This window comes from Suricata suricatta, chromosome 11 (genome assembly GCF_006229205.1).
Source record: "Suricata suricatta isolate VVHF042 chromosome 11, meerkat_22Aug2017_6uvM2_HiC, whole genome shotgun sequence".
Taxonomy (NCBI): Eukaryota; Metazoa; Chordata; class Mammalia; order Carnivora; family Herpestidae; genus Suricata; species Suricata suricatta.
The window spans coordinates 88,756,805-88,770,656 of record NC_043710.1 but is presented as its reverse complement, the minus strand read 5'-3'; the positions used below and the strand labels follow the sequence as shown (position 1 = coordinate 88,770,656).

The following is a 13,852-nucleotide window of genomic DNA, read 5'->3' as shown; positions in this document are numbered from 1 at the left end:
TCAGCGTAATTCCCTCAAAATCCATCAAGTTGTTCAGTGTCTCAATAGATTGTTCTTTTTTGTTGCTAACTAGTATTCTATGACATGGATGTACCACAGTGTCTTTATCCATTCACCTACTGAAGTATATTTTGGTTGTTTCCAGTTTGGGACTGTTGGAAATAAGGCTTGTTTGACTGGTTTTTGTGCGAACATATATTTTATTTTATGGGACAAATGCCCAAGAGTGCCATTGCTGGCTATGTGGTAAGCATATATGTAGTTTTATAAAAAGCGAACAAACAAACACCTGTTATACTGTTTTCCAGAGTAGCTGTACCATTTTTCATGTCCCCCCGTAGTGTATGAGTGATCCAGTGTCCAGTGCTTTGCCAGCATTCGGTGTTGTCACCATTTTTTATTTTAACCATTCTGATAGGTGTACAAGGGATAACTCATTGTGGCTTTCATTTGCATTTCCCTGGTGGCTAGTGACTTTGAATATATTTTCATGTGCCTATTTGCCATCCACATATCCTCTTCAGTGAAATGTTTCATGTTGTCTTTTGCCCCCATTCTAATTGGGTTGCTTGCTATGTTACCATTTACTGCTGAGAGCTCTTTATATATTCTAGAAATAAGTCCTTTGTCAGGTACATTTCTTCCAATCAATGGTTTGCCTTTTCATCTTCTTCACAGGTTCTTCTGAAGGGCACCCCTTTTTCATTTGGGTGGGTTCTAATTTATCAATTTTTCCTCTTCTGGGTCAAGCTGGTGTTGTCAAGTCTAAGACCTCTTTGCCCACTCTTAGGTCTCGATGATTTTCTCCCATTTTCCTGTTCTAAAAGTTTATAGTTTTATGTCTTACAGTTAGGTCTTTGATCCATTTGAGTTAACTTTCATAGAAGATGTTAGATTTAAATCAAGCTTCACTTTTTTGCTTGTGGATATCCGATTGCTCCAACATCAGTTGAGCAATGCTTTTCGGAAAAGCAATTTGGCAATAGTTATCCTGAGCCAAAAAAAATGCCCATAGCTTTTTTCCTGTCACTTCTGGGAACTCACCCTAAGGAAATAATGCAGACACGTGAATAAAAGCTGTAACTTGGAAAACAGTCACTGGAACATTTTTTGTGAAATTGAAAAATTGGAAGTAGTCTGAATGCCCAACAGAGGTTGCTTAAGGATGGCACACATGTGAAAAAAATATGCAACAATTAAAAATATATTTACTCAGTCCTCTTTACCCATTCAACAAATATTTACTCAATATCCATAGTGCCGGTGCCAAGGATAACGTGGTGAGCAAATTAGACACTATCTCTCCCTTCTGGAAGTTCACAGTCTGGAAGGGACAATAGAGAAAATAGTTCTGCTGCTTAGAAGAACATATTTGGGAGCATTTGGGTGGCTCAGTCCGTTCAGTGTCTGACTTCAGCCCGGTCATGATCTCAGTTTGTGAGTTCGAGCCCCACGTGGAGATCTGCACTGACAGCTCAGAGCCTGCCTCGGATTCTCTCTCTCTCCCTCTCTCTTTCTGTCCCTTTCCCACTTGCGCACATGCACTTTCTCTCTCTCTCAAAAATAAATAAATGTTTTTTTTTTAAATGAAAAATACATTTGGTAAACTAAGGGAAAAAGCAGGAAACAAAATTGCATGTGCAAGGTGAAAAGACAAAACCTAAATAAATAATCATTGTTTTAGGGTGATTGGACCGAGCACAGTTATTGTCATCTTCTCCACCCCCCCCCCCCCGGCACTTTTCTTTGTATAACAATAACTGATAAAGAGAAAAGCTCCAGTTGAGAAATGGCTTCTTGCCACGGAAGGTTAGGAATGTCCATTGGAAGAGGCAACAGGCACACATACAACAACCCAAAGGGCGCAAGGAAAGCCACCACAGACAGCGAGGTGTTCCAGAGGCCCGCTAAGCCGTGCTGGATGATTCGATCAGTCAACAAGTACCGTTGCGGGCATCTGCAAGGTGACCTGTATCATATGAGCCCTCAGAGTACATGTTTAAGAATAGACAGTCCCTGACTTCTTCTGGCCCTCACGAGAAATTCTGATCTCAATCTTCCCCGTGCCTGTTCAGCACTTCACTTTTCCACTTGTGAATCCTTTCAACCAACCTAGACAGTTGTTAGGGAGGACATAACTATCCCCATTTTTCAGACAACAAGGTGCAGAGCAATTGCCCGAGGTCGCATTGATGATAAGTGGCAGGGCCGGGGCTAGAGACCTGGCTTTTATCTCTGGGGTCCTCAGAATACCATTACTCAAGAACTGGTGTGTTCACGGGGGGCTCAAAGCATGCAAACAATCAGCAGACAGCCGTGACTAGAATTTAAGTCGCGTGGGTGAGAAAGCATACACCTAGGGCAGGGGACGGGCCTCTCTTCCCTCGTGTGCTCGGAGCTCGGGAGGTCAGGGCAGCAAGGGGAGTGTGATCTGCACACCTGGGCTCACATCTCCCCTCTCTCCCCAGATGGTGAAGGCAATCCAGGTCCTGAGAATTCACCTGCTGGAATTGGAGAAAGTCAACGAACTCTGCAAGGACTTTTGTAACCGGTACATCACCTGCCTCAAAACCAAGATGCACAGCGATAACCTGCTCAGGAATGACCTTGGGGGACCCTACTCCCCCAACCAGCCCTCCATAAACCTTCACTCACAGGTAACACACAGGGCTGGGTCCCATCTTTTATGCCAGGTGTAGAAATGGCTGAAGGTCCGCTGGTGACCTAGAAAAGTGGACTAGGCTCACTGGATCCTGTCAGCATAAGGGCCCTCCTCTGATCCACATCAGTAGTACCAGGACAAACTGTGCCAAGGCATTAATATCTCTTAGAAGATGACCACGGTGATTCTTGGCTTCCTGGCCCAGGATATCCTAAGACATGTGCCTAAGGGTTGAGACGGAAAGCTCTCCTGGAAGATGAGGCAGGGGCAGAGCCAGGGGTGGACTCCAACCTCCTAGCCTCATGCATTTCTCAAGAGGGCTTGCTGGGCCCTCCGTGTTCTGGAGGACAGTTTGGGGAAAGCGGTCCTCCCCTGAATCCTGCCCACGTAATAAATGGAGGCAGCTTCCCATGCGACTGCTTCTCCCAGGTGGTTTTCTCGTTGCTCCCCTTACCCTGACTCATCTGTCTTTCTAAGGTTCAGGGCCTCTGTAAATGTCACCTCAAGTTACCGCCCTCTCAGGAGTCACCTGCCACCTTCATCCTAGGGCCCAGGGGACGTGGAAATGGCAGCTATGTGTTCTAGGTGAGAATGGACTTTTCCGTTCAGGGAAGGATATTTTTCCCAAACCTGCGAGCTAGGAAAGCTGCCTGGTGATCCCTTTCCATCAAACTCACCGACATCTACGTAAGCCCTAGCTCACCACTTTCTTCCTTTCCCAGTCAGGTCCCCAGTCTGGGACAGACAGACACATGGAGGGCCCCTGGAGGTTTAGAGTAGCCTTTTCACATGAGACAGACAGGCTTGGGGAAAAGGAAAGTCTTTCTGATACTGATTGGTGCTAGAAAGAGTGCCTAAGAAAGGGGGTGCCATTTTTTAAAAAACATTTTAATGTTTATTTTTGAGAGAGAGAGTGCAAGCAGGGGAGGGGCAGAGAGAGGGGGAGATAAGAATCTGAAGCAGGCTCTGGGCTCCATGATGTCATCACAGAACCCGACGTGGGACTTGAACCCATGAACCATGGCTCATGGTTTTGGCTCATGACCTGAGCCAAAGTCAGATGCTTAACCAACTGAACCACCCATGTGTCCCAAGGGGGTGCCGTTTTTATCTCTAAACTTTAACAACCAGCACACTTAATTTATCCCTCCAGGTTGGTAGAGACAGGGGAAGCGTCGGGGGGGGGGCCTCTAGAAGGCCGGCCATGCCTAGCACATACTGACAACAGTCTTGCATCAAACCCACCCCAAAGATATCTCTCTGGGACTTGACAGTGAGTACTGCATGGGACATGAGGCAAGAAGTTTATTTCCTCTTCCCATTGCTTGAAATCACCAAATCACTTTATTACAGATCTAAAAACAGCCGCCCAAGCTTCTGCTTGCTAATATTCTCTTGAAATAGACTCATTCCTTCAGAGTCTTATTGTACTTTCCCTTATGATCAAAATTAGCAAGAAACTTGCATAAAAGAGGACAATAATTGCTCAACGAGCATCTCGTTTGTAATTTATTAGTTTCTATTATTGTGGGTTACTATGGCGACGGCGCGCAGCCCCGGTGACGGGAGAGATGCAAGATAGGAGCTGAGGAGGCTGTGAGGCCTCACCAAATGGAGATGCACATTTTTATCAGTAATTTTCATGAAAATAATAAGTGAGGAGTTAATGAGATGGAAAGCCATCCTGTGGCTATTGTGAATTTTTTTTAAGTGTTGATCTAATTAGAATGCATCGGTCAGGAAAAGTAATGAGGATTTAGTGCCTCACAGAGATGTGAGGATCATATCAGAAAATTAGCACAAGTCTTTGGAAATAATCAGGTCCTTGGAGAGGCTCTGGATTTCCCCTCCTGGGCTCTCCAAGTCTACCTCGAACGCTGACATTGGGGGTGTACCAGGGCAGTAGGGGGGAAGAGAGGAGGGCCAGAGGGCTTAGCAGCCACAGCAGCCACCTCCAGGTTGGGGTCCCGGGGCTGACAAGTTAGTCTGCAGCAAGCAGAGCCGCTGGGGACATGGGGTTGGCAAAGAGGGATGACACGGGCTCTGGGTGAGCCAGGCCTCAGAGACGCTGCCTGCGAAAGTCAGTCCTCCTGGGAAATCCCAGCATTCGGTGCCTCTGAGCTTTGAGGAGGGAAGGGAGAGAACTTTGATTCCTGTCATTGTAGATATCAGATCTCTGGCCGACATCGAAGCTGGCCCTGGGGTGGCCACTGCAGAAAGGTTTCTGATCTGCTGCTTAGAAAGAGGAACTCAGACAATCGGGCCAAAACAAAGACAGCCAGAAAGAGAAGAAAAGACACTTAGCAAGGCTCCTATTTGGAATTTCTCAAAATTGTCCCTTCATTACCTGTGACTGCCACCACCTATGTAGTTCAGATTTCAGTGGGTAAATAAGATAATTACCCACAGGCTGCTCCCATAGATTCCTACCAGCTCCCGTGTCCTCTATGGCTAGCCCTCAGCCCTCCACACATACGCACACACTCGTGTACACACACACCTACCTACACATGCCTCTTAAGCTTCTACTGCTGGATTTGCTGTCCTAAAGGTCTGTTCTTATCATTTTCCTGCTCGAAGGCTCGGATTGTCCTCAGAGTTTTCACATTCAATAGTCAAGGCTCCCTCCAGGTCCCCATTCTCCCAAGCCTGTCTGTTTGGGTGATGCTTCCACACCTCAGCAGGACCAAACGCAGCCTGTTCTGCAAGGACAATAACAAGGAAGCTCTCCCTTGGAGGCCTTTCTGGGTGCCGCATCCTGAAAGTACTTTTCTTTCTCTTAACTAACACTGGAGCACAGTGGGCTGCTTTGCATGTGGATATCCGCTTGTATGTAAATATCACGTGACCTTATTACGGAGTCACTGGTGTAAGTGTTCTTCTCCCCTCCTAGACAACAGACACGTTTGGGGGTACAGATAGTATTAGTATTTTATATACAATTATAACCCATGCCTAGCGGCGGCTAACCCAAAGTCTTATGCATGGACGACCAGTAACTATCTGTTGAAAGAAGTTAAGACAAGGAGAAAGATGGAGACAGATCAAGAGAGGCCAGAGGAAGCCAAAGGAAGGAAGGAGAAATCAGAAGAAAGATAAAGGGAAAGAAAGACAACTCTGGAGAGTCACAATCAAGAGGGGAGGTACAGATAGATGAACATACGCGGGGGTCGGAGGGCAGCTAAGGGAAGGAGACACAGACGGAGAAGATGGAAGTGAGGCCCCAGAAAGACAGAGACGGAGGCGGAAATGAGACCGAAAGCATGGCAGCCACAGTAGGATGAAGGGACAGGCCAGGAATGGGTGGGGTCAGTGCAAAGCCAGGTGTACGGAGGAGGGAAGCTGAGGAGGACCCATGGCGTGCTGTCCACATTCCCAGGTCGGGCTCCTGTCACTGTCTCCCTGAGCTGCTGGGAGGTGCAGGGCTGGCGATGCCTTCCCGAGGAGAGTCTCTGCTGCCAAGAGACTTTTCAGGGGAAGAGACAAAGTCAGGGCATGGGAGCCAGTATGGGAGAGAAGAAAGAAAAGGAGTGCCTGGTGCGGGTGCATGTGTGTGTGTGTGTGTGCGTGTACGATGGTTCACATTCGTCATGGTCTGACCTTAATCCCCCCAGCCTGAAATAGCCGCACTGAACACCAGCCTGGCCCAGGGAGGGGTGTCTCCCCTCTGGAACATGATCCCCAGGACCAACATTCCAGCCGCTTGCCAGCTTTGTTGCAAACTGCTGGCTCATGGTTTTCCCTGCGTGTTAATCATTCGGCCTGTGTTGCAAAGTGGGAGACATTTTTTCCTTCAAATTGGTCCCCCCACCCACCCACCAGATGCCACACCATATCCCCCATTCAGCTCTACAGCAGCTGGGCACATCCGCGGCTTGGCCTTCCATTTCTGAATGTGAACTGTGTCTTCGGGCTGGAATCGGGGTAGGGAGTGGGGGAGACTGCTTCCACCAAGCAAGAGAGCTGAAACAGACTTCCCAAGGAACTGAGCCACAGCTAGGTTTTCCCGCATCCCCAGGAAGCCGTCCTGGACTGCCCGCACGGGAATGACATCCAAGCTCCCTCATAGCTCAGAGCCCAGCTTCCTGCCGGGGCAGCCTCCTTGGTAAGGAGGCTCATTCTAGACTCCGACTTGGGCTTCTGTCTTTCCCTAGAGGGCATAAACGAATGATCCCATGAGAGAGAACCTAACTTCCGCTCACTCAAGTATTAAGTTGACTTGAAACTCGTACCCCCATTTTCTCCGTGGGGATTTAAGCTGCAGCCCTATTGCAGTTCTCAGCCACCAAGCATTTGGGGGGACGCTTACTGTACGCACTGTGAGAAGGAGCTCCCAATCTCAGTGTGAGGGAGCTGTGAGTCACACCTGAGGTTCTGGATCAGTTACATGAGCCATAGAGGCTCTGGTCAAGTGAACCCTGAGGAAGGCAGGAAAGGGGCAGCGGGAGACAGAGCCACAGGAAGGGGTCAGGATTGAACAAGCCACGCGTGTGGCTTCAGGTTGTCCCAGTCCCACTCGGCCTCCTTCCTCCTGCCCCGGGCAAGACCCAGGCCCAGCCTGCACGCCCTCAGGGCCTCGGTCTGGTCCTGCCCAGAGGCAGAATGAGCAAACCTCAGCAAGGATTGGATGGGCCCGCAGGAGGATTTTGCCCTTTGTCATTGGAGAAGTTGCGGATTCACTGGCCTTGGGAGGACTTCCTGGAGGAGGGAACTGAGGGTGGCATGCTATCTAGGAGCCACCAGTGAACATTCCCTGGGTAGAGAGAAGTCTGGGAGATGGTAAGGAACAGAGACAGGCTTTCAGAATCCCTGGGGAGCCGCTGGTAGAGGAGGAGGGGCCATCCACTGTCACATCATGCATCTGTTCAAGCACTATTGAGCCTGCTGAGCTCCAAGGATATCAAAGTGGATATGAGATGATCCCTGACCTCCAAATGTAATAATGGAGTATCTCGCAGCCAAGTTGTAGGGGGTTATGCTTTGAGGCTGATAATGATGGCCAACCGCCAAAGATGTGAGAGGTAACGGAGAATGTAGGCGATGGGGTAAGGATTGAAAACGTGTTGGAGGCAAATTAATTGAGTAGCCACCTCTGTACTGCTCCAAGAAGAACTGGCAGAGAAAGGGGAGTATGTCAACATTTATTGAGCCTCCCCCACATCTCAGGCGCTGTAAGTACGAGGTGCTTTACATATATTATCTTATTTACTCCTCACAGCAAGGCCCCAAGGAGCACATTATTTTCTCCTCCAAGGAAAGAGAAGATCAGAGAAGTTAAGATACTGGCTCAAGGTCACATACCAAATAGGCAGCAGAGGCTGGGAAGGGTTATTCCCGAGTCTATGTTCTACTTGTTATAATAAGTCCCTTTACCTTTTTTTGTGACACCTAGGAAGACCCAGGGGTCTGGGGCCTTGGAGAGGGAGAGGTGACCCCACTTAACTGGAGAGCAGGGATTTGAAGACTAGAGAGGAAGAAACTAATTGCTGGGAAGCAAGACTTTAGATTTGCCAATAGACTGAAAGTAGGGACAAGAGAGGGGCAGAGTGAGCCCAGCTCTGAGATTCTGGGCTTGGCAGCAGGTAGAACTCTCCAGCCATGCTAAGTCTCTATAAAAAAATAGGAAGAGACTGAGTACATCCTTCTCTGGGGAAGGTGGACTAGCCCCCTGACCTACAGGGAGTTTGCATTTGCAAGATTAGCAGGAAGTCGAGGAGGTGGGGTGCGTTCACCTCAGTCAAGCCTCAAGTTCTGCCCAGTGGCCAAGCATCCTGAGGATTTGACCAGGGAGTTTGAAATAAAGGGAGGCGATGTCCCCTGCACGATCACCAGTGGGGTGGAAATGGGACACCCCCAGACCACAGTGACAGGAAGTGTTCTAGAAGCTCCTCTGCCTCACTCTTGCCCTAGCCATTAAAGCTGTGCCTTCTGCCAGTTCCTGGCCCCCAGCCCTCCAGCTCAGGGGGCCCGGGGACCACGAGGAGCGCCCTCCCTGCCAGGCTAGTGAAACCTGAGAAGTTCTCCCCGCTCCTCTTCAGAGAAGGAATGTTCCTTAAGAGCAGCAGCTGCCACTTGTCCCCACAGGCCAGAAGTGCCTTTCCCTTGAGACTAAAGCCCCCAACAGGAGTGGAGCAGGAACCGGATTAGGTGGCTTGTTTACATGTGTTTGGCTTCCCGGAGTTTGGGAGCCCAGCTTTTCCCAGCCTAGGACAGCACTCTGGGCTGCCAGAGTGGGGGAAGGCTGCCAGGGACGGGGTGTCTGGGGACAGGGGCAACTTCCCACCCTCCTCCCCACCCCCTGAAGACACACACACACACACACACACACACACACACACACACCCCATCCCAGGCCTAAGCCAGGCCATGTGTTTATTGGGCATCTGTCAGGCACTTAACACTGTGGTAGGCAATTTGGGGGAATTCAAAGAAAGATCCCTCCTTCCCTCAAAAGATCTGCAACCAAAGCCAGGGAAAGAGGACACAGAAAGAGAAACATTGTGCTATATGTCCAGGATATCAGGCCAATAGGAAACATTGAAGAAGTCAAGAGAGTGGGCCATGGGCATGCCCAGGGTGAGTCAAGACAAGCCTGCCTGCAGAAATGCGGCGCCCAGAACCAGGTCCCCACGCCCCAGCCCAGGCCAGTTAGCCCAAAGACCTCCTCCCGGGAGGTTTGGGGCAGTGTGACCTGAGCTGGTGGATCAGCAGAGACCCCTAGTGGCCTGGGGGTGGATGGCAGACAGCTGGGGCGGGGTGGAGTGGGGGGCAGTGCACCCTCCAGCCCCGCCCCCACTCACCCACCCACACAATAGATTTCTCGGGTTTCTCCAAAATCCTTGGCTGGAAAGACCTTTGTGTCATGTAGTCCGTATCCCGTTTCACGGGGGATCCTAGTAAGATAAACATTCTGGCTATTTCAAAATAACTTAAAGAAAAGTTTTTCTATTGGTTGTTTCCTTCACTCCTTCCTTTCTTCCTCCCAACACAGTTTATTCCAGGAATTTCTTCCTTCAATGGAAATTAAGTTTCCCAGTGCAACATAAGTCCTTTCTCTATTAACAGCAAAGACCTGTGGCTCCAGGGACTGACCCGGGCCCTCCTGGGCCCAAGGCAGACCCTAAGGACAAAGTTCACATTCATTGTCCTTTCACTGGTGCCACACACACCCCATCCTCCTGCACTCTACTTCCAAGAGTGAACCCAGAGACTTTCATGTTTTCTTCAGCAAATAATCTTTTTTTGGCCTTAAATGAGATTTGGAGTAAAACTCACCAGTGACCACTGTGGCACAGAAGGAGTGACCGATGCCCCCGGGCAGCAAGGGCTTTGCAGCTGGCTCACAGGCAGGGATAGGAGGTGCAAGCCGTCAACCCATCTAGAGCTAACCTTGCTGTGCCTGCTCCCGAGAGGCTCTATGCCTCTCTGTGTTTGAGGGAAACGGCACACAACGATCAGCAGTGGGACAGTTTCTGGGGAGGCCTGGGGAGCCCAGCTCATGACTTTCCATCTGAGTCTTGGATCACCCACTCCAGACCCTGCCAGGTCATTCCTGGGAAACTCTATGGAAGTTTCCAGCTTTGGAGCCTATTTCATACTTTGAAAGCACGTCCTACTGCTAGAAAGTAGGAGACCGCACACCCCTAGTTGGGTAGGATGGCTCACCAGGGAAGCCAGGCTTCTAGCAGCATTCAGAGGTTGGGGGACACCACGGACATGTTCCTGGCAGGACAAGGGAGGGCTCTTGAGCTAGATAACCAGCTAGCCCTGGCTCCCAGGCAATTTGGGCCGGGATGTGGGACTCTGGATGCGGAAGAATGTCACAAAACTGTACCACATGTGCTCACCACCTCTTTCTGGACACTAAGAAGGAGACAGCCATTTTTGGGTCCAGACAGAGCACCCACCTGGTTTAGAGTCTGATAAGCTCCAAGAGGAAGCTTGTCAAGAAGATAAAAATACTGTGTGCTTAGCCAACATCTTCTCCCCAAGGGGACTTCCTTCCTCTGCTCACAGAGTAGCCGCTTCCTCAGAAAAGACCATAGGCCCTTCCCAGAGCTTCAGAGCCCCGTTGTCTCCATAGACAAAGGCTCCAGACAGCCAGACCTTGGGCTGAAATGGTTGCAGTCAGGTCACAGAGCTCCGCCCAGACAGGGATGGAGCTCCCACTTCCGGGGCTTGGCCTGGGCCCGGGGAACGTCTTAGGCAGGAATGACCGGGGCGTGTGGCAGGACCAGTCACAGCGGCTAGGTCGGCAGTCCCAGATGAATCTCCGCCGCTGCTAAGTAAAGAACACAAGCAGCTCTAGGGACCTTCTAGGACAGGTTTTAAATCCTGGCTGTGCCGAGCCCATATCCCTGGGTGAGTGGTGTTAGCCAAAGGAAACAGAAAGTGATTTATTGGGTGCTCAAATGTGCCAGGCTCCCTGCTTCCGTCGAGCCTGGATGTCTGATTCCTAAGCACATCTCTCTCTGAGTGTCAGCGGAAGAGCCGAAGGACCTGCGTGCGAGGCACAGCTGTGTGACTCCAGGAAGTCGCTTTGGTTCTCTGGACCTCGATTCCTCTTCAGACAAATAGAATAATCTCTCTCCTGATGATGCTAAGTGGGTGGGGAGATTAAAATGAAACAGCATGGTGAAAGCATGCTAACGTTCAATATGTGCAATGAAGAGGTAGTCTCCGACCCACTGATCTCTGGGGCTAGCTGAAGGAGGTTTTTAAAAATACAGATTGCTGAGGGTCTGGTTCAATGACGCTGAGAATCTGTGTCTTCAGAAACTCGCCAGGACTCAGGCAGGTTTGTGAAACTGCCCATATTGATGAATATAAGGGAGGGTCTTATCCCCCCACACTTCAGGGATGCCAAGATTTTGCTTCCTTTTTTTTTTTTTTGCCCAGCTAAGATGTGGCCAGCTCTGGCCCTGCCCGTGAGCTCTGTCCCTGAAGTTCTACATTCCATTCCTTTGCTGATATCACTTGGCTGCCTCTAGGCATGTCCCAGCCAAGGACCCCAGAGGAGGAGGAGAGAGTAGGAAAGAGTCTGATCTAATGCATAAGGCAAATTGCCTTTAGTTACCCAAACCCAGAACCTGGCATGGAGGCTGGCAAAACCACAGGGCAGAGGACCAGCCAGAGCTTAAATAGCTCACCCTTCTGCCTCTGGCGAGCAAAAAATGTGTGCTGGTTGAATCCCAAGGCACACATCTTGTATTTATTTTACTGATTTTGCTTGTGTTTTCCTAACCTTGCTGGATACTTATTCAGGGAAAAGAAAGTCTGGGACCACATTTTATGTTTGAAACTCCCAAAAGCCTTTACCCATAAGGAGCACCATAGCATGAATGATTCCCGATGAGAGATTCCTGAAAAGTTATTTCCATTAGTGTGAGAGGCATGGAGAGACCCCGTCTTCGATTAAATGTACCTTCCAACGTCGCTTCAGCTTCAAACAATATCAGCATTGGTTTACATCCTATGAGACTCATTGGCTGGGGTGTTGGGAACGGGGACAGAATCAACCTCAGATAGACACACAGCTAAAAACGGGCTTTGAGGGCTCCTGGATGTCAGCACGGGGCCAGACACATTTTATAAATGAGACTGAGACTCACAGAAAGCCTCTGCCTCTGTATCTCCAGGTGTGATTGTTTTACCTGTTCACCTTGCCTCCAGTAACTATGTACTGAACCCCTGTGATTCCAGGAGCACCTCGTAGCCCAGTTCTTGGCACAAGGTGTGTGTTCAGTATTTGTGGATGAAGGAGGGCTGTGTTCTAGTCCCATTTCTGCGAACCAGCTGGGGGCCTTGGGGGAGTCACTTGGGTTTCTAAGCCTCAGTTCCTTATTTGCACTCAGGGAGTTGGAATATGTGGCTTTTAAGGGATCTTCCAGTTTTTAGGCTTCCAAAAGTCCAACTCAGTGTTAGACTTGCACCTCTTGAGCTGGGAGGTCAAGAGTTTGGCTCAAAGAACTTCTAGACCTTCTCTGGAAGCTGAAGGCCCAAGCTTCTCCTCATTCTGAAACAAAAGCTGGGAAGCTTAGGGCCCTTCTTTCTCCCCTGATTTAGTCTATTTTCTTGACTCTTTACCTGAGGAAATTCTTTTTTGTTTTTATTTTTTTAACCTTTTATTTATTTTTGAGACAGAGAGAGACGGAGCATGAACGGGGAGGGGCAGAGAGAGAGGGAGGCACAGAATCTGAAGCAGGCTCCAGGCTCTGAGCTGTCAGCACAGAGCCCGACGTGGGGCTCGAACCCACAAACGTGAGATCATGACCTGAGCTGAAGTCAGAGGCTTAACCGACTGAGCCACCCAGGCGCCCCTACCCGTATAAATTTTTATAGCTCATGTCTTGTGACTCCAGGCTTTGAGCATGAGAGTGTCAGCCCTGGATGGCCATCACACAGGTCACCTGGTCAGATGAGGAGCTGTGGTTGGAGGAGCCCAGAGACCCAGGCAGGTCTCCTCCAGCTCCTCTCACTGCACCTCACCGGCCATCTTTCTTGCTTTCTGCAAATAAAGCCTAGACACCCCAACCTCTCACACACCCAAGTCCTCCCTCACAGATTCTCCCCACCCTGAGCAAGCAAGCACTGGGCTTCCAAGCAGGGAGGGCTTATTGCTGCTTCTTGGAGGCTGCAGCCAGGCTCACTCCCCTCGTGCGTGGCAGGCGGAGTCCCTCAACATCAGGTCCAAGAACTTCCTTGCCCAGCTGTTACATGGCAATGACAAGGTGACTGGAGTGGCAGGGAGGGAAATGGTCTTCTTATCTGCTTTGGCTACTGAAAAAACAAACTGCAAGGATTGTTTACTGGGGGCAATGGGGGCTGGAGGGTGGACAGTATGGGGCAAAGGGAGACTGTTTGCAGTGGGATTCTGTGTTGGCAGCCGGAGGTAGAGGAAGGAATCGATGAGATGTGCAGATGGGTGGCTGAGGTCGAGGCTCCTATGAGATGCCCTTAGGAGGCAGGTTATAAAGGGGCTAGAAAGGCTGTCTTTTCTGATGATTTAACAAGTCTTTTAGTAGCCACTGTGCGCCAGGCACCTGAGCTAGGTGCTCAGGTTACAAAGATAAAACATTGATGCCACTTGTGTGTGGAGCCTGGTATAATAAAAAATGTCATGGCAGGTAGGTGAGGAAGCGAGGTTCTGGGGGGAGAGGGTGTCCGGGAAGGCATTTGGAGACAATAGAG

General features: G+C 49.8%; 1 protein-coding gene across 8 annotated transcripts in view; it reads left to right on the top strand.

Annotated features, from left to right (window-relative positions):
* The window catches only part of PKNOX2 (PBX/knotted 1 homeobox 2), a 265,040-nt gene that overhangs the window by 227,420 nt on the left and 23,768 nt on the right, over positions 1 to 13,852 (top strand). For all 8 annotated transcript variants that reach the window (XM_029957419.1, XM_029957420.1, XM_029957413.1 and 5 more), the window contains one exon: positions 2,469 to 2,657. In XM_029957419.1, the coding sequence (XP_029813279.1) occupies positions 2,469 to 2,657 (189 nt within the window). The remainder of the gene's footprint in view (positions 1 to 2,468; positions 2,658 to 13,852) is intronic.